The 21,891-nt window shown below is 45.4% G+C and overlaps 1 protein-coding gene across 2 annotated transcripts in view; it reads left to right on the plus strand.

Annotated features, from left to right (window-relative positions):
• TLN2 (talin 2) overlaps window positions 1-21,891 on the plus strand; it is a 406,920-nt gene that overhangs the window by 262,054 nt on the left and 122,975 nt on the right. For both annotated transcript variants that reach the window (XM_020286036.2, XM_076004441.1), the window contains exons 13-22: window positions 3,641-3,742; window positions 4,473-4,549; window positions 7,078-7,258; window positions 8,487-8,600; window positions 10,817-10,925; window positions 11,758-11,966; window positions 12,518-12,616; window positions 16,786-16,953; window positions 18,615-18,909; window positions 21,352-21,518. In XM_020286036.2, coding sequence (XP_020141625.1) covers window positions 3,641-3,742; window positions 4,473-4,549; window positions 7,078-7,258; window positions 8,487-8,600; window positions 10,817-10,925; window positions 11,758-11,966; window positions 12,518-12,616; window positions 16,786-16,953; window positions 18,615-18,909; window positions 21,352-21,518 — 1,521 coding nt within the window. The remainder of the gene's footprint in view (window positions 1-3,640; window positions 3,743-4,472; window positions 4,550-7,077; window positions 7,259-8,486; window positions 8,601-10,816; window positions 10,926-11,757; window positions 11,967-12,517; window positions 12,617-16,785; window positions 16,954-18,614; window positions 18,910-21,351; window positions 21,519-21,891) is intronic.

The following is a 21,891-nucleotide window of genomic DNA, read 5'->3' on the forward strand; positions in this document are numbered from 1 at the left end:
CTAATGATGGATTTCCATACTTAGAGAGCTACTCATCTTCCATTGTAGGAAGTCATGTATACTTTCTAAAATAGAAAAATCAAGATATCAATATAAACGTGTTATTTGGAAATACTAGAAGAAACTTCTAAGAGTTGAAAGTGGTTGGTTATCTTTGGGCGGTGTGGTGGAAAGAGAGTGGGAATGAGTAGGACAAAGAACAACTTTGTTATATATCAATACCCTTGGTCTTTTTAAACTATGTCCAAGTATTTATTAAAACAAAAATTTATTTAAAAAATAAGAAATAGTTATGATAATCTCAATAACTACCTCAAGCAAAAGAGACAATAAATATCAGTAATTTTATTAAATTATAAAGTTGGATTAAAGTTCATTATATGTAATATTTTTTTCCTTCCTACTCCTAGGCTTTATTTAGTTGCCATACGTTTGAAGGTTTTCCTGTTGGCTTTCTATTACTGGTTTTAGTTTGATTCCATTATGTTTGAGAACATACCCCGTATGAATTCGATTCTTGAAATTTTAGGGTTTGTTTTATATCCTAGGATATTACTTTTTTGGTGAATGCTCTATGAGTACCTGAAAAGAATATGTGTTCTGCTGTGTTTGGTAAGGTAGGTTCTGTAAATGCCGGTTATATCTCTGTTAGTTGATGGTGGTGTTCCAGTCTTCTATATACTTGTTAGTTTTCTGTCTAGTAATTCCGTCAATTGCTGAGAGTTCTCAACAGTAATTGAGGATTTTTCTATTTCTTCTTTCAGCTCTATCAGTTTTTGCTTCATATATTTTGAAGCATTGTTGTTTGGTGCCTATAGGTTTAAGATTCCTGTATCATCTTACTAAAGATATTGTTTTCTCATTATGTAATGTTCTTTTGTTTTAGTGATTTTTTTGCTCTCAAGTCTACTGTATCTGATATTAATATAGCCATGCATGCTTTTAAAAATTAATCTTGGTATGATACACACACACACACACACACACACACACACACACACACACACACACACACACATCTCCTCCCTCCCCATTCTTCTACCTTCAACCTACCTATACTGTTATATTCAAAATGAGCTTCTTATAGAGGGCATAATTAACTGGGTTGTGCTTTTCTTTATTCTGTCAACCTCTGTATTTTAATTGGTATATTTAGCTTATTTATATGTAAGTTAATCATTGGTATGTTAGAGCCTAAGTCTATCATTTTATAATTTTTTTTCTTCTGTCTCCTCTATTTCTTTTTCCTACTTTTTTTTTTTTTTTTTTTTTTTGCCCTTCTGTGAGTTGCTTGAACATTTTGAGAGTTCCATTCCAGTTTGTTTGTTACATTTTTGGGTACATCACTTTGTATACTGTTCTTAGTAGTAGTTATTCTCAATATTACCATATACATGTGAAATTAATTACAGCCTGCTGCTGTTGCTGTTTCACCCCTTTAAGTAAAATTTAGGAACTTTACTTCTGTTTAGGTCTCTTTACCCTTCCCACTTTTTAAATATAATTGTTTAAATATTTTTCTGTATACACTAAACACCACATAGGATGGTGTTTATAACTTTTGCTTCAAATATAAAATATGATTTAAAAAACTCTCCAGGTGAAAGGTAGTCTCTTATATTTCCATCCATCCCATCGGTCCTCTTTCCTTCCTAAGGTTCTGAGACCTCTTTTACCATTTTGTGTTTGGAGAGCTTCCGTTAGCTATTCCTAAGGGTATGTCGGCTAGCAACAAATTCCTTTAGTGCTTCCTTCCTCTGAGAATGTTTTTATTTCCCCTTCATTCACGAAGGTTAATTTTGCCAGCAACAGCATTTGGGATTGATGGTTCTTTTCTTTTAGCACTTGAAAAATGTCAAGCCAACTCCACTGGTTCAGAAGGGAAATTTGCTGTTATTCAGGTTCGTGTGCGTTTGTAGGTAGTATGTCATTTTTCTCTGGCTGTTTTTAAGATTTCTTTATCTCTAGTTTGCAAAATTCTTAATGTTGGTTTCTTAGGGTTTATTCTATTTGAAGTTTGCTCAGCTTCTTGAATTTGTAGGCTTATGTCTTTCACTAATGTGGGGAAATTTTCAGTCATTGTTTCTTCAAATAACTTTTTTTTTTTTTTTCTGGTCCCATATTGTCCTCTCCTATAATTCTGGTGACATTAATGTTAGATCTTTTGTTTTTGTCCCACAGATCTCTGAAGTTCCATTTGCTTTTTAGTCTAATTTCTCTATGTTGTTCAGATTGACTAAATTCTTTTGATCTGTTTTTAAATTTGCTGATTCTGTCCTCTCCTCTGTCATCTCCACACTACTACTTAGTTTGTCCCGTGAGGGTTTTTCATTTTGGTTATTGCATTTTTTCATTTCTGTACTTTCTATTTGGCTCTTTTTTTATGACTTCGGTTTCTTTGTTGAAACTTTCTACTTTTTTTAAAATTTGCTTCAAGAGAATTTGCAATTGATCGTTGAAGCATTTTTATGATGGATGCTTTAAAATCCTTGCCAGATAACTCTAATATCTGATTTATTTCAGTATTGGCATCAATTAATTGTCTTTTCTCATTCTTATTGTGGTTGATCTGGTCCTTGATATGAATATTGATTTTTTTTTTTTTCAATTATATCCTAGACATCTTGGTAGTCATGTTAGGAGACTTTTGATCTTACTTAAATCTTCTATTTTAGCAACAGCCACTTTGTTCAGGTTCAGTGTATAGTGTCCTGGCCTACTTTTGTGGGATTTAGTTGCATTGACAGTTTCATTTTCTGAGACTTTGCAGTGCTATTCTGAACTGCCTTGTTCTTTTGACATTGCTGGTGTCCATGCACAAACCCTGTTGGTTCTGGCTGTGAGGGCAGAAGGCACTTCCCTGGGCTGCCTGCTGGGCAGCCTTCGTTGGAGGAGGCAGGAGCCACTGGGCAGAGGGCAGGGAGACACAGGGTTCACTGTGGCTGCTGCTACAAAAGGATCAGACCACCTACCTGCCTGGGGTGTGGAGCAGGGCCTGGGATGGTGTCTCAGGGGTGGGGGGAATCCATGGCCTTGGGGCCACATGTGGCCTTCTGCATCCTTGAGTGCAGCCTTTCGACCGAATCCAAATTTTACAGAACAAATCCTTGTAATAAAGGAATTTGTTCTGTGTTATTTGGATGCAGTCATGGGGCCACACTTGGGGATGTGGAGGGCCACGTGTGGCCTTGAGACTACAGGTTCCCCTGCTCTGCAGCTGCCTATAAATGCCAGCCCAGGCTGTTGAGCTGGAATTTGGGCTCCCAACTAGGTCCCTGTTGGGCTTCCCCTCTCCTGGTCCTCTGGTCCGAGAGAGCAGGCTTTTCCGAACTGTCTGCTGAAGGTCGCAGTGTTCAGGTCTCCACAGCTCCCAGTTATGGGGGTATATGGGATAGAAAAGAAGCCAAGAAGTCACTGTACTGTGGTTTCTCAAGTCTTAGGGCCCCAGCCAGGTCATCCTTCTAGATTTCAGAGCCTTTATCATCATAGAATAAATTTTGAGGTTTTCAGTTGTATTTAGAAGGAAGGAATAGGGAAAAGCAAATCTGTGTCATACACTGTCTCAGAACTGAGCCTCCTAGCTTTTAAAACTTCTGATGTATCTGCTACAGCTATACTTCTTCCAATTCTATTTTTTCAGGATTTTGGGGAGTATCAGGAAAGCTACTATTCGGTACAAACCACTGAGGGAGAGCAAATATCCCAGCTTATTGCAGGCTACATCGACATCATCCTCAAAAAGGTATTTTGTACGGATGCAGATTGGAAAAGCGAGACTGCTGTAATAAGATGCTCATTCAGATGATGTGGCTATCTTGAAATAAAAACCCTATTTGAAATATTTGATTCACTAATTTAATCTTTGATGTTAGATTGCTTATGTGTGAGATCTTGGACCTCAGGAGCCTATGAGAATTTCTGAATTTGCTGCAGCACATATTTGTATCATGTACTGCCAGGCAATGAGCAATAGTGTGTCACTTAGCTAATGAATGAGCCTAGCTAACCCCACCCCGCATCTTCCTCTCCAGGTAGGTATATTGTGCTTTTCAGATGGAAGGGCTAAAAATGTTCTTTGTAGTTTTCGTGTTGTTTTTTTTCCCTTTAACCGAATGTGGTGGGGTTATATGCCACAGTGGTATACAGAGAGACAGATTTCCAAAGGCTTCAGGACACAGCCCATTCAAATAACCAAGCTAACAAGATGTTAATATGTGCATCTTGATTTTCTTTAACAAGGCAAAATTGTCTGTGAAATACAAAAGACATATCTTTATAGTAAATAGTGTATTTCTCTGCATTATGCTTTTGTTCAGCCATTACTTATTAAATATCTGAAATAAGAAACGTTGAGTAAACCTTAACATTTTTGCTTGTGCTCCTTCAAAATGTCTTTTCAAAGGTCCTTGTGTTAAGAGCCGCTAATTTTCATTTCTTGCACCTTGTTTTTTTTTCCTTTGCATTTTTTCCAGAAACAAAGTAAAGATAGATTTGGACTAGAAGGTGATGAGGAATCGACTATGTTAGAGGAGTCCGTTTCCCCCAAAAAGTAAGTATCGGTAAGGGTGCTGGAGAACTGCCTCGCCCCGGGTGAGCAGGTTTCCCCCGCCAGGAAGGGCTGCCCCTCTCAAGTCCGTCACCTGGGCACCATGATGGCAGGTGACGCAGTCGAGTCCTGCTTCTCCAAGTGGGGGCCCCGGGTCAGCAGCACCGGTGTGGTGGTGTCTGTGAGGATCTCAGGGAGACACTGAGTGAGATGTGGTGTTTAACCCCATCCTGAGGGGACGTGAGTGTTCATCAGTCCATTTAGTACTTTTGACTGAAATCTCATGAACTGGGGCATTATCATCAGAAAGCTGGAGAGTGAGCTTCTGTTGGATTCTGGCCCTTTTGTGGGGAGGGTCTGGGGGAGGGGGTCCAGCCAGTGTTGGGGTTATTTCTATAAAGCGTTTGTCTCCGTGACGCAAGGCAGTATAGGGGAGTGGTTAAGAACACGGACTCTGGAGCCAGACTTCCCGGGCTCCCCTCTGGGCTCTGTGTTTTCCTCTGTGGCCCCGGGGAGGTTACTGAATTAATTCTCTGCCTGCACGAGCTCATCGATAAAATGGGGATAACAGTACCACCACCCTGTGGGTTTTGTTTTCATGATTGAGTTACTAATAAAGCACATAAAACAATGCCTGGCACATAGTAAGTGTTTGCTTATTATTCTCATCATCATTATTTTAAATTCAGAGTGTTCTCAGTTTAGGTTCATTTATAGATGAGGAAACAGATTTAGTAAAATTAAGTAACACCTAATAAGTGATACTTTTATGTGACATAGAGCGCTGTAGTAACTTTTCTTCTATACACTTTGCTGTGTGTGTCCGACATGTCGTCCCATCCGATCCCAATAACAACGCCCTATGCGAGGAGTTGGCCAGAGATCATCACACCCAGTTCCTGGGCGAGGAAACGAAACTCAAAAGTTAGCGGAGATTCACGCACACGGCAGAGCCAGGACTCAGATTCAGTTTTGTGATGTTTCCTATAGTACACTGCCAGAAAGTTCTAGCATGTTCCATTATATTGAACTTGCTCAGCCGTAGTAGTTTACCAAAATTTCCCTCCTTTCCGCCATTTTCTTGCAATTTGCTTCCTCATCACCCTGAAGATGCTTTTCCATTTGTCCCCTGTTAGTACACAAACTGGAGCCAGACTTGATGGGGTCCATTTCAAGTACTGGCTACTTCTGGCAAAGCACCTTAAGTCCTTGGGATTATTAGTGACTGTTGGATGGAAATTGGTAAGCCAGTAGTGCTTCCTGATAGGGTGAGCTGTTCACTGCAGAGGACTCTGCTGTACTTGTGCTTCCCCGAGGAGCAGCTCAGTAAGCCTCTGAGCCCAGAGTGCTGGGACCCCACGCCCCTGCGTGGGACCATTGTAGCCCTCTTCACTGCCTCGGATCTGATCGCTATGGGGTGTGATCAAAGCAAGCAGGAAGAATGGTCCAGGGTGGTTCCCATCACTACACCTTCCGCTTCCTGTGTTGGTCTTTGGCTGAGATCTCAGGATGCAGCTGACTTCTTACTGGAGCCCCCAGAACCATCCTCCCTAGTCTCACACCCTTCCCCTTCTCCCAGACATCACGTTTCTCCACGGATGTCTCTTGCTTGGGATCCTAGCGTGGCTATCAAGCTTTGCCCTGGGCAGCAGGGAATGATCTGTGATGGTTTGAGAGCCCTAGGATGGAAGCCCCCTCTTCCTAATGCAGCTGCACTCCCCTCTCCCTCCCCCACATGCACACAGACTCCCCCTACCCCATTCTCCCTGTGGGTCTGTCTACTGGGCTTCCAGAGAAGATATGCCACCCTCAGACTTCTTACCTTTGATCAGTCCTGTGCACTTACTGTTCATTCTAAGAAACAATCAAGAAGTAAAAAAAAAAGAAAGAAAAAAATCTATAATTTTTTTATTAGATACCCTAAGAGTCTTCCCAGTCTTTAGTTGAAAACATCTGGAAAAGATGCCACAGACTGTCACATGGTGAAGTCGCCAGGGGTGATGAAACATCCTATGTGTCAATGGCCTTGGACCTGGGGGAGGGGGAGCTAAGCTGGGGGAGAGTTCAAGTTCATGTCCACATTTCTCCCTTCAAGATCAGGAATGATTTGTATCTCCAGTCCCTAGAATGGAACCTGGCATCAAACGCAGATATCGTTTGAATGAATGTTCTTTCAAACTGTTCAAATAATAGATCAGTTTATCTAGAACCTTCACTTAAACCTGGAACATCATGATTATAGGAACACCTGCTTTGTTTTTTGTGTTTTTTTTAGTAAGGACAAACTAATTGCATGATACTATGAACCTATTAGATGGATAAATTGGGAGTCATTATTTGCATTACTGATTGTAACAGGATTCATCTCAGGGTTCTTCCTCTGGGCATTTTAGCACTTCTTCATTCCTGATTCTCCATCTGTGTGTGCAGCTTCCAGTCGGCCTGCACAGCATAGAGCAGAAAACATATGTGACATCTGCGGCGTCCCCTCATTACCGTGCACCCAGGTGACCTAACTGCCTTCCCCGCAGGTCCACCATCTTGCAGCAGCAGTTCAACCGCACCGGGAAGGCGGAGCACGGCTCGGTGGCGCTGCCGGCCGTCATGCGCTCAGGCTCCAGCGGGCCCGAGACCTTCAACGTTGGCAGCATGCCCTCGCCGCAGCAGCAGGTCATGGTCGGGCAGATGCACCGCGGCCACATGCCGCCACTGGTGAGGCTCCAGTGCGCGTCCCCTGCTCGTTAGCAGGCTGCCTCCGGCGTGCGGGGGACGCTCCCCGGCTCCCGTCGGGACCACGGTTTGTTCAGCCGTGCGCTTGCTCGTTGGATGACTCTGATCGTTGCCTGGCTAGGATCAGAGGTATCCTCTGTGGCTGGAGAATTAGGGGCCTCTCAACGTGACTTTGATACAGGGACAGAGCCCTGCTCCCCTGCCCTGGCAGCATCACGTGGATCGGCTCAGATGTCCCTTGGAGAGTCTGGGAGGTAGCCAGGTGTTCAGTGATCCTGACATCTCATGCCAGGGGCCATTATTGATTTCCTTCCCCCGTGCTGGTCTGTCTCAGTGCCTCTCTGAGGCCTGCCTTGGGAATCCCTGGCTATTTGGCAAAAACTTTTTTTTTTTTTTTTTTTTTGAGACAGAGTCTCGCTTTGTTGCCCAGGCTAGAGTGAGTGCCGTGGCATCAGCCTAGCTCACAGCAACCTCAAACTCCTGGGCTCAAGCGATCCTCCTGCCTCAGCCTCCCGAGTAGCTGGGACTATAGGCATTGCCACCATACCCAGCTAATTTTTTCTCTATATATTAGTTGGCCAATTAATTTCTTTCTATTTGTAGTAGAGACGGGCGTCTCGCTCTTGCTCAGGCTGGTTTCGAACTCCTGACCTCAAGCAATCCGCCCGCCTCGGCCTCCCAGAGTGCTAGGATTACAGGCGTGAGCCACTGTGCCCAGCCTGGCAAAAACTTTTTGAAAACTTAAGAGCCTCAAAGCTTAGAAACAGTTTGACTCTGCAAAAGCAGGCGGGCTGTAGGTTTGGGTGGGATCCTTAAGTATTTATCAAGGAGTGCTCTCATTTAACACTCCCATGTCTCCTGCACATGAGATCTTTTGTCATTAGTACTCAAGGATGGGCTCCCCTTAGTTCCCCTGCAAGGACTCTTCTGAGCCTTTTTTTTTTTTTTTTTTTTGAGCTAATTAAGCTCTCCACGTGCTCCTGATTATAATCCCTCTCTTGCAATCACCTTCATATTGTATTCTATTAATATAACGCGATATCTATTTCTGGCCTCCAGGTTGGAACAGGACATGGTTCAGGTGCTGTTGAGGTGTAGCCTGGGCTGCTTTGTCTTGAGCTTTTAGTTCTGGTTGGCTTTGTTTTGCATAAAGAGCCGTGTCGGTCCCAGTGCTGTGGTTTGACTGCCTTGTGTTCCACTGCCCTTGCAGACCTCAGCCCAGCAGGCCCTTATGGGGACCATCAACACGAGCATGCACGCCGTCCAGCAGGCACAGGAGGACCTCGGTGAGCTCGACTCGCTGCCACCTCTCGGCCAGGATATGGTAAATACTCTTCAATTGTTTTCATTCCGCGACTCTACCCTGGCAGAAAACAGGGCTGCGCACTCTGTGTGGATTCAACTAGCTGAATCTCTATCTCCAACTAGGCGAGATGGACACCCCTTTTTTTTTTTCCAAGTTATTGAATCTCCCTTGGTGCACCCACATGGGAGAGAAGCACAGGGTGCTACTGGCTGTCGGCAGTACCACGGGAGGGCTAAGAACGGCCTTAGAGTGGTGTGGTCTGGGTCCACATCCCAGCTGCAGAACTCACTGGCTGTGTGAATCTGGGCCACTTACCCTCTCTAGGCGTCCACTTTGTCATCTGTAAATAGGCTTGTTGTGAAGATGCGGTGGTCTAATCCCATGTAGAGTGCTTAGCACAATACCTAGCTCGTGGTGAGTGCTCATTAGCATTAGCCATGTTTGTTTTTATTACTACCTGTGGTCATATTTTGGCATGCATCAGAATCACCTGTAGGGCTTTTTAAAACAGCTGGGCCTTCTCCCTGTTTTTTTCTGACTCGGTATATCTGGGCAAGGGCCTGAGAGTTTGCATTTCCAAGATCTCAGGTGTTGCTGATGCTGCTTGTCTGGGGGCCATGCTTTGAGAACCCCTGGTGACTACTAGGCTTTTCAGCATGTCAGGAGAATTAGCCCAGACACCTTCCTGTAGCTGCCGCTGTGTAAAATCACCTAACTCCTCACCACTCAAATCACGGTCCACCGGCCATCAGTATTAGCAATACCTAGGGTCGTGTGAGAGGTGCAGAGTCTTAGGCCTTGCCCCAGCCTAATGAATCAGAATCTGCACGTTAGCCAAGTTCCCAGCTGCTTTGCGTGGGCGTTCAAGTTTGAGAAGCGCTGGCTAGTACTGTCATGCTCAGCTTTGCCTTGTGCATTAGAATCACCTGGGGAGCTTCGCAAACAAAGCCTAAGCCCCGAGCTCAGACTGAACAAATCGATGTCACTGTGGGTGTGGCCTGAGTATCAGTGGTTTTTATTCTTCCCAGGTGATTCTAATGGACAGGGCTAAAAGCCACTACTGCTGTAGGACTGGTACCCTCCCTGGGGCCAGAACCAAGATACAGGCTGTAGCCTATGCTTGTTCCATTGGGATAACTGCCCCCCAAATTCTCCCTGAAACGCTGGGTTTTTCATTTGCACATTTGTGTGCATGGAAGCTGCTGGTGTCCTCAGTGCTGTTTCTCTGAAGAACCTGAAATCCTTAAACATTTTGCTTTGGGAGACTTTAGGGTGAAACTGTATCTGGCAGACTTCCCGTAGGCAGTACAATTGCGAAGTGGTGTTTTAAAACATGCCTGCCTCGTGAATTTTCAAAGAATTAGAATGCAATAAAATATTATTAGCAGTAGACATTCCTAAACCTGGGCTAACATTCTGAGGATGTGTTTGGGAAGCAGATCAGCACCTTACTGCAGGGTCCTCGTTATCAACAAAAATGAGCATTTACTAGCCAAGTCCTGGAATGCCAGAAAATAGAGAATTTGCTATTTTGTCATGTTCAGATAAATATGACATATAATAACTGGAAAGGGTTTTTAAAAACTTTGAATTCCTGCAGTAGAAGAAACATAAGGCACAAGACCTGGATATAATGTGCCCAGGGCTATATCACCTGTCAGTGGGAGAGCTGGATCCAGAACAGGGGTCTCACCCTGTCCCCCCAAGTCTTACCAGGAAAGGCATCACCTCTTTGGGAGCATGGCACTTAATCGTCTTCAAGGCAGTTCAGTTCGTGTTATAAACAAGAGACACTGCCTGCATTGGCAGAGAATGCCCGTGAGTTGAAACACCCTAATTCTAACCTTGTTCACTAAAAAGCAAAGTGAAAACTAGCAACCACTGTTAGTACTAATGTGCAATATTACAAGACATTGATTTTTCTCCTCATTCATTTTCAGTTGAATTTACCAAAATAAAGCTACATAGAATTTTCCTTCCTAAGATCTTAAAAGTTTAAAACAACATAGTGTTAGTGTAGACACAGGGAGGGGGAATTTACATGCCATTCAGCATCTTTGAATGAGCAGGAGGCCTGTGAAGGATGTTGTCCAAGATGACTTAAGGGCCCTGCCAGAGCCAGCCCGGTGAGAAGAGTGTGGCCAAAATGCTGGTCTCATTTTACAGCAGAACTTCTCTGGTCTCCTGGGTAATTCTGTGCCGTGATCATGTCGTGCTGTTGTCTGGCTTTGCAGGCGTCTAGGGTATGGGTTCAGAACAAAGTCGACGAATCCAAACACGAAATCCATTCTCAAGTTGATGCTATCACAGCTGGAACAGCTTCAGTTGTTAACCTCACGGCTGGTAAGTCCCTGAGGGATTTGTGGTGTGTTATGGCTTTCTTATTTAAAAAAAAAAAAAAATTAAAAATAAATAAGTTTTTATTTGCTGGTTGAAGCAACAGATTTTCATCTTACGAGAGGGTAGTCTATTTTAAGGCACTTGGCGTGCTTCAGGCATTTTCTCCCAGTGACCCAGGAGAAATGTAAGGAACATCTCATTCCTTTTTGTCTGTATCATGCATCATCGTTAAAAAGTCACTCACTTTGCTTTTCTCATTGTCAGTACGCTGGACATGCTTGGAAGTCTGTTGAGGCTAGTTTCTGCCTTCTGGGAGCTTCTTGTCTAAAAATGGTTTTGAATGAGCAGACCGTCATAGGTGCCATTTTCTGTCTTGCCCAGCAGTGGCCTCGTGGGGCATAGGGTGACTCCTAGCCCCATGCTGTCACTCGAGAGCTGGGAACTCTCTTGGCTTCACCCTGCAGATTCAGGAGCAGAGTTGGTCACCCCCTCCCCAAACCCTGCCCCAGGCTGCTGATTGGAGCTTAACGAAAAGGTCCCCGGGATGCTGAGACTTCCTTTGCAATTTTAAAGGTCCTCCTGCTCCGTATTTCATTGTATGAAGCATCCAGTTAAAAGGACCCTTTTGAAGTGACCTTGGAGACAGGGAGTAGCCCATCTCACCGTGCTCACGCGACCTTTGTGTCTGACCCCGGCAGGATGGTGGGTGATGAACTCTTGCCAGCGTGGGGTCTTGAGAGTTCTCACCAGGACCACTTGCCTCCTGCCGACCTGGCGTCTCCCCGACATGCCCCGCCCTCCTTGAATGGTGATGGCCCCTCTTTCTCCGTCCCAGGTGACCCTGCAGACACTGATTACACAGCCGTGGGCTGTGCAATCACCACTATTTCTTCCAACCTGACGGAGATGTCCAAGGGCGTGAAGCTGTTGGCGGCCCTCATGGACGACGAGGTGGGCAGCGGCGAGGACTTGCTCAGAGCTGCGAGGACCCTCGCTGGGGCAGTGTCGGACTTGCTGAAAGCTGTGCAGCCTGCTTCCGCAGAGGTGAGCTCTGCAGACGAGCGGTCACTCAGGTTCTGATGTGACAGGTGCATCCTTTGGGGGGAAAGGGGGGCACATGGGGCCCTTCCTTCCTGAGCTGTTCCTTCCGTCCTGACGGGGCATGGTACCATACAGTATTTGGAGTTGTTGAACTTGGGGCAGACACTATCGTTCAACCTAAGTTTCTTAGTATGAAGGATGCCCTCTCCAGGGTACTTGATTAGATGCAATTCCAGGACCTTGACATTGACAACTAATCCCCACTTAAAGGGGATCTGACTTTGCACCCTACATTCCATATAGCACCCTATCACCTTCTTACCAGCCGAATGAGGCTCATTTCACTGGACATTTCAAATCATCCACCTATTGCTGATTCCTGAGACAGTGAGTGTTTCCTTGCACAGATTTCGCTATCTGGCAGAGGACCCAAGAGTCTCATTTACATACAAAAGGAGCTGATCCCATGGGATTCCTCCTCCTGCGCTGCCAGGTCTGATGACACTGGAGGAAATGCACTTTCTTTCCAATCAAGATGTGTTCTGTGTTCGCAGCCTCGACAGACGGTTTTGACCGCTGCGGGAAGCATCGGGCAAGCCAGCGGGGATCTTCTGAGGCAGATTGGGGAGAACGAGACCGATGAGCGATTCCAGGTAAGATGTTTGCAACTCTGCAATCTCAGAAAGGAGTCTCAGTGATGGTCTAAACCCAAGCAGGGAGGATATGCTAGAAAACAAACCAAATCTTCCTTGAGCTGTCAAGAATAAGATTGAGGTGAATTATCTTGGGAGTGAGGTCTTTTTGTGTTAATTTAAAAAAAAAATTTTTTTCTTTTAATGGAAAGACTCTTTTCACTTACATAGCGTTTACTTAACTCTCTGCTTATTTGTCAACATGCTGGACATTCTTTAAACACAAAAGTGGAGAAAATAGTGTCATGAACTCCTTAGTTATCCACCACTCTGCAATTGCCAACTGCTGGCATGTCTTGTTCTATGTGTTTGGGGACAGGTTTTTAATAGCATCATTCTTGAGTCCACATATAAGCGTGAAAATGCATGTACTCACACACACACATACGCACAGAGTGGAGCTTTCTTTGTTTTCAGAGGCGGGTCTACTTTCTGTGTCTTATCCAAAACCACAAGTGTGGCAGAGAAGTCTTTTCTGTGACCCTTCTGTTCCAATACCAGGGACAGGTGCTCTTTGTCCTCTGGTGAACAGCTGTCACCACTGTTTGCAGCTGGCTTGATGCACGGCCAGCATTACTATACCATGGCTCAGACCTCCACTTCTCTGTCTCCCAGGGTGCATGGGCCTGCTGCTGGAATAAGTCCTGGAATGCCAGAAAATAGAGAATTTGCTATTTATAGGTTCAAATAAACATGACATATAAGAACTGGAAAGTGTCTTTAAAAACTTTGAATTCCAGGTGGTCCAGGCCAAGAAGAACTTCTCTTCTCATGCACTCATGGGCCGATGCCCTTTATTCTTTCCTCTTAAGTCTTTGATTTTGCAAGTAATAGTTCAATCTTAATTAAAAGCTTGCAGTTCTAGCCCAGGTTGCCTGGAAGATGTCCTTTCCCAAATGCTGTGTCAAGTTCACTGTTTGGGAATTCTGCAGAATTTTATTGGCTTTCTTAAAACCTTTTTTAAAGTGTTTTTTTCCAAACTGTGAATTTTTTATGTAATATATACATATATAGTTAAACATTTATTTAGAAAAAAAATCACAAATTACAAACTTATAAGAATGAATACCACAAATATAATCAAATCCAGAAAAATAACATAATGTTTTTTTATTAACTACCTGACATCCCTAAATAGCTTCCCCCCAGCCTCCCCCACCCCGGCATTTTTGGCTGCATCTTTTTTGGCCACCTCTTCATTTGACAATGATTTTGCCGTGTTTGATAGAGCAAAAACATCATTAAGCCTTCTGCTGACATTCGGGTTTCTTGCTTCCTGGGTGGCAGACTTACAGGACATTTTATCTACTATAAAAATACCAAACTTCATCAGCACAAGACATGCCAGATACACTAAGACAGGCGTCCTCAAACTACGGCCCGGGGGCCACATGCATCCTGCTGAGGACGGTTATCCAGCCCTCCGAGTGTTTTTGCCACTGCTGCCTGTCCTGCTTAGCAGCTGACTCGTCATCCCGGGCTCACAGTGCGCATGTGTGGAATGTGTGCTGCACCCTCCAACGGTCTGAGGGACAGTGAACTGGCCCCCTGTTTAAAAAGTTTGAGGACCCCTGCACTAAGACATGACCATGTAGGTTATAAGACATGAAACCTACACCTTCGTCCATAGATATATATGTTTCTCCTTCACTCTCTGCAGACCTGTGGCCCTGGGGCCGTAGGACTCATACTATCCTGTGGTTCAATTAGACATCCAGTGCACAAACATTCTTGTCATGATGGAGGGCGGGTCTCCATCGTGGTTGGTACGAGTTCCTGACAGCCATTTCTACGCTGACATGGCCAGTCATAATTTCGCTATGAACAGAATTTACCTAAGATCACACACATATACCCCACTAAACCCAGGCTAATTGTGTCCCCATCCTTACCTCCCCTTCCAGCTCCCCAAACTGCCCTTGCACTAGCCTTTAGTTTTTGTATCAGAGCTGGTAGGTCTTTTTAGGCAAGTACCTACTTAGGAATTTGGTAAATATGAGATTCAGCTGCTATTTAACTAGGCTTGATTGTCTTGAAGTGGTCAATTCTTGTATGCCTTTTTATTAATGTGACAGGTTTATTTTTATTGGATACGAATGCAAACTCTGCTTCCTAATGTTCGTTTCTATTCAGATGTCCAGAGGAGGAGGTTCATGTTCAGGGTAATAGAGCTGTGGAGGGCGTATTACCTGCTAAAGGCCTGACTTGAATGTTTGCATTTGTGTAAGGTCTCTAGGTAAGGACCAGGGTGGTAAGGTGATCCTGCCACCTCCTCCAGTTAGGGGTGGCCCCTGACGTACTGACGTTGGATTTCTTACTCTATTTTTCTGATTCTTGAGATCCTATCACAGAGCTTTTCTTGGGTTCTTAATGTACTGCATGTTCCCAGAGTTGACAAAGATTTATTTTACACGGGCTACATAATAGTGGTCTTGTTGAAAATTTTGACAAAGGCCTTGTCAGCAGCTATAGCTGTAGTATCACATTCTTTTTCCAACTATTTTTTTTTTTTTTTGGACAAAATTAATAGGAGGAACAGGATTTTTTTTAAATGATTCTAACAAAGCCTTTTAGAACAATCGTGATTCTATGTGACCACATCCTGGTCCCCATGTGAAAAGATGAATTCATGTCAAGTGAAGGAATACTGTGACCTACTTTGGGGAGTTATTTTTAAAAATCTTTTAAATAATTTGTGACATTCAAGCCGTGTCTTCACTGAGCATTGAGGTAGGTGTCTAAAAACTGTAACTGCCACACTGGGAGCGATTCCTATTAATATAAGTTGTGCAGCAGACAGGTGCCAATCAGATCCCAAAGGCATCTCCAACTTTTGGCACCACAGGCTTTAGTTTTTCTTTGGATTTCCAGGAAACATGACCTAAAAAAAAGACTGGGCCAACCTATTCCTTTTTAAAATGAGCTTACTTGGTGGATTCATGGGGTTCTGGTCTGCCTAGATTACATATAGTCATTGCTCTGTGTAAAATTGTGCAGGCTGAATGTTTTCCCCAGTATATCTTCTCATAAAATATCTTATTGTAAAGACTCTGTGGGTGCCCTTTGCATTTAGAATCAAAAGCGCTTTTTATTGTCTGATGAATTAATGAAGACTTCTGACCACATTTCCTCTGGGGGAAAAACCTTGACATGTTTGTTCACAATAAAAATGGCTCATATGTTTGGGAAGAAATTTCCAAATCAAATAAACTATTTTCAGCATTAAAAAGCAAAGAAGTCAATGAAATGTAACAGCGGTTATTCTTCAGGTCAAAGAGATGGGTGAGAAATCTGGTCAGGCTGCATCAAAGGATTCTTCATTCTGCAGGCAGAATGCCTTTTCATGGAGTGGAAGCATGAACTAATCTTTGAAGGCTCCAAGCTCCTTGTATCTTCAGTCGGATCGTCTTGTAGCTCGTTTATTTATGTAGGCTCCCTTTCCACTCTCCATAATAATTTAATTCTTATCCAGAAGGCTACAGAACACTGAGAATAACTCATGTTCAGAGCAGTCCTTGGCTCCCGAGCTGTGGATCTTGTAGGTGTTGGCGCCAGCTATGTGTCTGTGTGTGTCCAACATTGCCCTCTGCAGGTAGAGATGCAGCTGAATTTCTGAGGATCACTTGGATCTCTCTGCAAAGTAGACATCCCAGAGATAAATTTCGGAGTTACAGTGGGGCATGATGTCTCAGAGGCCATGAATCATAGCCTTCCTAGAGCACGTGATGTTTGTGGCATCTGTATATATTGCCAGCTTTTCCTGATTTACCGAATCCACCCCATGTTCACAGAGACGTCGCCAAGACTCCGAGTTGGATCAGTGCATCGGTGCGAATCAGCGGTTAAGATAAACATCGTTCCCTCAAATTAACCCATTTTAGATTTACACCTGTGCTACTTAATGGATGTATAAGAGACTGGGTTATGAGGACCCAAGTCTCCTTCCTTAATTACCTCTGAAGATAAGCTGACTTTTCAAAATATAAGTGAAGAAAAGTCTAAAGTGCTGAAGGAAAAGAGACCAAATGGAATTTTAATAAAATAGTTAGGTGGATGCCGCATTTAATTGTCAGGCTGTGAAGGGTGATTAGAAAGAGATAAATGAGTAGCCTTTGATTCCCTTTTCGTAGGATGTCTTAATGAGTTTGGCCAAAGCTGTTGCCAATGCTGCTGCCATGTTGGTACTGAAGGCGAAGAATGTTGCCCAAGTGGCCGAGGACACCGTCCTACAGAACAGGGTGATCGCTGCTGCCACCCAGTGCGCCCTTTCCACTTCCCAGCTTGTGGCGTGTGCCAAGGTAAGCAGGCCGGCACCCCAGTCCTCCCTGCACAGTGTCACGTGCTCTTGTCTGACCCCAGGCATTGGCATTGGGCAGGAACAGGGGCAGAATTTGTTCAAATAGTCTGAGACTTAGAGCTTGCTTCAAGTGTCTATCTTCTCTCTCTCTCTCTCTCTCTTTTTTTTTTTTTTGAGACAGAGTCTCACTCGGTTGCCCAGGCTACAGTAGAGTGCCCTGGCATCAGCCTAGCTCACAGCAACCTCCAACTCCTGGGCTCAAGTGATCCTCCTGCCTCAGCCTCCCGAGTAGCTGGGACTACAGGCATGCACCACCATGCCCAGCTAATTTTTTCTATATATTTTTAGTTGGCCAATTAATTTCTTTCTATTTTCAGTAGAGACAGGGGTCTCGCTCTTGCTCAGGCTGGTTTCGAACTCCTGACCTTGAGCGAACCTCCCGCCTAGGCCTGCCGGAGTGCTAGGATTACAGGCATGAACCACCACGCCCAGCCCAAGTGTCTTCTCTTTTTTTTTTTTTTTCCAGAGGTCAGATCCAAGTAGACCAAGTGTCTTCTCTTAAGTGACATGATAGGATTTTAGCATAAGCTGTCTAATTCTGCCTTTATGGTGTGTTCTTTGCTCAAGTTCTCAAGCAGCAGGTACTTTTTGCTAATCCACTTTTATATGCAAATTGCTGTCTACCCTTCGAACTTCTCGATGCATCTTATTTACACCTGCACATAGAGAGCTCTTGCATCATGCGGCACATCGTCTGAATGGGTTCAGATGTAATCCGCAAAGTTCATGGGAACCCTTTCCGTGCTACAGCAGAGTCCAAGTGAGGATGTTAATTCTTGCCAGGGTGTACACACTCTGCATGTCCTAGATCACCCCATATGATCTCCCCGGCAATCCTGTAAATTAAGCTCCACTATCTCCAGTTTACTGAGGAGGAACCTGAGGCCCTTATAGATGTCGTAAGTAGCCTAAGGCCACAGAAGTAGTACGTGGCAGAACTGGGGTTGTAACTCGGGTCTCGTTGGCCACCAAATACGCTTTCCGCTCCGTCCCATGCATCGTCTCACTGACGATGTGTCAGCAGGTGGGAAACGCCCACTTCTGGCCTTGATGACGCATCCTGCTGTGCAGGTGCGTGATCTGGCTCAGCCTGGCACTGGCATCCTACGGGTGGATTTGCAGGGTCGGTCAGAGGTGTGCTCGGAGGTCTCCCTCTTGCTTTCCTTGTCAGCCCTGCCAGGATCCACAGACAACTGAGAGAATCCCCCTGTTCTTTAAAGGACCGTAAGGCAGACTTCCAGATGTCTGCAAAAAAAAGAAATAACAATTCTCTTAGGTGGTCTGCTTGCTTACGCTAGCTCAGAAGACTCAAATTCCGGGGCTTCTAAAAGGAAGGAGATATAGTTAGTAAATATCAGAAATTTCTGTCAATGGAAACAGGTCAGTGGTGTGGATCGTCATGTATGGCAGAGATACAGATTAAATCACAAAGTGCAGTAGAACAGTGAAGAGTGAGAAACCTCAGCGATGGTCCAGTTGCATCCCTGGTCCTGTGAGTCAGGAACTGAGGCCCAGAGCAAGAAGCGCCTTGTGGGGACTGCGGGGCCCACTGGGGGCCAGGGGTCGTCGCGGTGCCCAAGACCCGCCCCTGTCTCGCTTCAGGTCGTGAGCCCCACCATCAGCTCCCCGGTGTGTCAGGAGCAGCTGATCGAGGCGGGGAAGCTGGTGGACCGCTCGGTGGAGAACTGCGTCCGCGCCTGCCAGGCGGCCACGGCCGACGGCGAGCTCCTCAAGCAGGTCAGCGCGGCGGCCAGCGTGGTCAGCCAGGCGCTGCACGACCTCCTGCAGCACGTGCGCCAGTTTGCCAGCCGAGGCGAGCCCATCGGCCGCTACGACCAGGCCACCGACACCATCATGTGCGTCACCGAGAGCATCTTCAGCTCCATGGGCGATGCCGGTAAGGCGCTGGGCTGTGGGCGTGGGGTTCCCCGACGGGGACGGTCACCATCAGGGAAGGCGACGGCTGCCTGGGTGACGGGCGAGGGAAGACTGCCGTCAGCCTTGGCTGAGGCTTCCTCACTGAGGCTCAGAAAGAAAACATGGGGCTCCAGACGTGCTCTTTCACAGCCACGCTTGTAGATGTCAACACAGCTAACCGGGTTTTTATTATCATTTAAGTTGCAGGTAAATCCCTTTTGTTCTGAGAACGCACGTGTTTGGGTATGGTATGGCAAAGCCGGAGCAGCCACAGAAGGAAGCAGGAACAGGGCTTGGGACAAGGTTTATCACATTTCCAGGTCCCCTGGAGCGGGTTACACCGTGCTGCACGGGGTCTTAGGGGAGACGACAAGGGTGGTCAGGAGGCAGAAGACAGGAACCAGGGGAGGACCCAGACCACGGCCTTCATTGTCCTCAGGAAATGCAAGGCAAGGGCAGACGAAACAGTTTAGGATTGGCTAGTTTACGTAATTTTGGCAGGCTCTAAGTTACAGAGGTGGCGGCTAGTTGCCTGGTACCTGTGCCTGGAATGATCGAGGCCGTCTCTGGGCCAGGTAGAGGAGGCAGGGCTCTGGATTGGTTAGTTTGCATATCGGAGGCGTTCTCCCAGCTGAGCCCTTTGCAGTCTCTAAGAATTGGCTAGCTCCAGAAGAGGGAAGGGGCATCTCTCTCCAGCAGAAAGGTGTTTTAAGATGTCAAAACATCATACATAATATGCAGTAAATTTAAAAATAAATACCTTTTCAATCTGTTGAAAAGTAAGTCTCCCCAGACCCAGCCCACCACTGTCTCATCAAAATCTCCAGAAGTGACCACTTAGCAATTTCTCTTTTATCTGTCCAGAATTCTCTGATCTGCCTACAGTCGTGTGTGTGGGTGAGAGAGACCCTCTCTTTTTAAATATATATTAATGGAATTATATATGCTATTTTATTAACCTTTTTCATTTAATATATATCTTAGAGACCGTTTTCCTGTGGGAAATTATTAATAGCGTTGGTACCTTGCTGCTAACTAAACTACAGACAATATTCAGATGTCATCCGTTATTCCCCTGGTGTCCTTTTACTGCCCCAGGATCCGGTCCAGAATACCACACTGAATTTAGCACATTTTTATTTCTGTAAAAGCTTTTTGCTTCCCGCTTAATGTTACTGTGCTTCAGCGTTCTTTAAGTGACCTTTGGGAGAGGAAGAAATCCCTTGCATTTGAGTCGCTTTATTTTTAATGTTGATTATTCCTCCAAAAGGACGTTGAAATAGATTTCAGTAAAATCACAGGCTCAGTAAGACCGAAAAAGTAATAATACAAGATCAAAACCAGTGCTGGGGAGAAAAGGATGAGCAAAGAGAGAATCGGCAGGGAGCACTCTGGACTGAGACACGTCTTAGCATCGGAGCATGATGCTGGGGTCTGTGCCATGTGCCACCTGTTCATGAGGCCCACGTGGCACAAGTGTCATGGCGTGTGTGGTGTCATGCATGTGGCGCTAAGTCGCATGCAAATTAATCCAAAATTTAAGAGTCATTTGATTCTGTGCCATTCTTCGAAGCAGCAGTCCCCAACCTTTTTGTCACCAGGGACTGGTTTCATGGAAGACAATTTTTCTACGGGACAGGGTCGGGGTGGGGGAGGTGGGGGTGTAGGCAGAGCTCAGGCGGTGATGTGCAGCTCAGTTCCTAAAGAATTTATTATTAGAGGCTTTTTTGTTGTTGTTTTTGAGACAGAGTCTCACTCTGTTGCCCAGGCTAGAGTGCCATGGCGTCAGCCTAGCTCACAGCAACCTCAAACTCCTGTGCTCAAGCAATCCTCCTGCCTCAGCCTCCCAAGTAGCTGGGACTACAGGCATGTGCCACCATGCCTGGCTAATTTTTTCTACATATTTTTAGTTGTCCAAATAATTTCTTTCTATTTTTTAGTAGAGATGGGGGTCTCGCTCTTGCTCAGGCTGGTCTCAAACTCCTGACCCGAGCAATCCTCCCACTTTGGCCTCCCAGAGTGCTAGGATTATAGGCGTGAGCCACCGCACCCGGCCAATTTATAGATGCCTTTTTGTACTGAAAAGGGAGATAAACAGTGTTTTCTAAATAAGAATTTAATAAAGGTATTATCCAGGTAATTTTATTTCCTGCCTTCTCCTTATAAAGTGCTTCTCTTTAGCTACTTGTGACACCGTTTTTCCTTCACCATTAACGGTTGAGCTTGGATGCGTTTGGGGCAGACTGTCCTGGCAGCCACAGAAGATGCTTCCAGTTCAGGTTCTAATTTGGAGTAGACCACGGAGGTTCAGTTTTGTCCGCCCAGCTTGCCAGAGGAGTGGAGACAAGACTATATACTGGTTCCTAAGGCTCGATCCTTCTCTGGAAAGCAGAGAGACCGCATGCCCTGTCCCACCCTCTAGGCGAGATGGTGCGGCAAGCCCGGGTGCTGGCCCAGGCCACGTCAGACCTCGTCAACGCCATGAGGTCGGATGCGGAAGCTGAAATCGACATGGAGAACTCTAAGAAGCTCCTGGCGGCGGCAAAGCTCTTGGCCGACTCTACTGCCCGCATGGTGGAAGCTGCAAAGGTACTGCATTGGACCTGTGTGTTTGAGAAGGGAACGTTATCAAGTGCTAGGATTTGGGAGTTACCTTCAAGACCATCAGCCAAGTGCGCATTTTCGTTTGTTTAAAACCTGCATGGCTTGTAACATCCAACCTTGGGGCAGAGAATGTGGTCGGGCGTCCGAATGAAACCCTTTGGGGGGATGGTTACTGGCCCAGCCATAGCGGCAAAGTACCTTGCTTACTTTTCCCACTGGGTCCCCACCGTTGGCTGCTTGGAAAGGAATGATTCATTTAAACTTGAGATCTTCAACGGTCAATTCGCATAAACCCGTTTTCTTCCTGCAGCCTTCCATGTTTTTTGCCCTCCCCCCATTTGTCCTTCTCAACCAAACT

The sequence above is a fragment of the Microcebus murinus genome, chromosome 6 (assembly GCF_040939455.1).
Source record: "Microcebus murinus isolate Inina chromosome 6, M.murinus_Inina_mat1.0, whole genome shotgun sequence".
Taxonomy (NCBI): Eukaryota; Metazoa; Chordata; class Mammalia; order Primates; family Cheirogaleidae; genus Microcebus; species Microcebus murinus.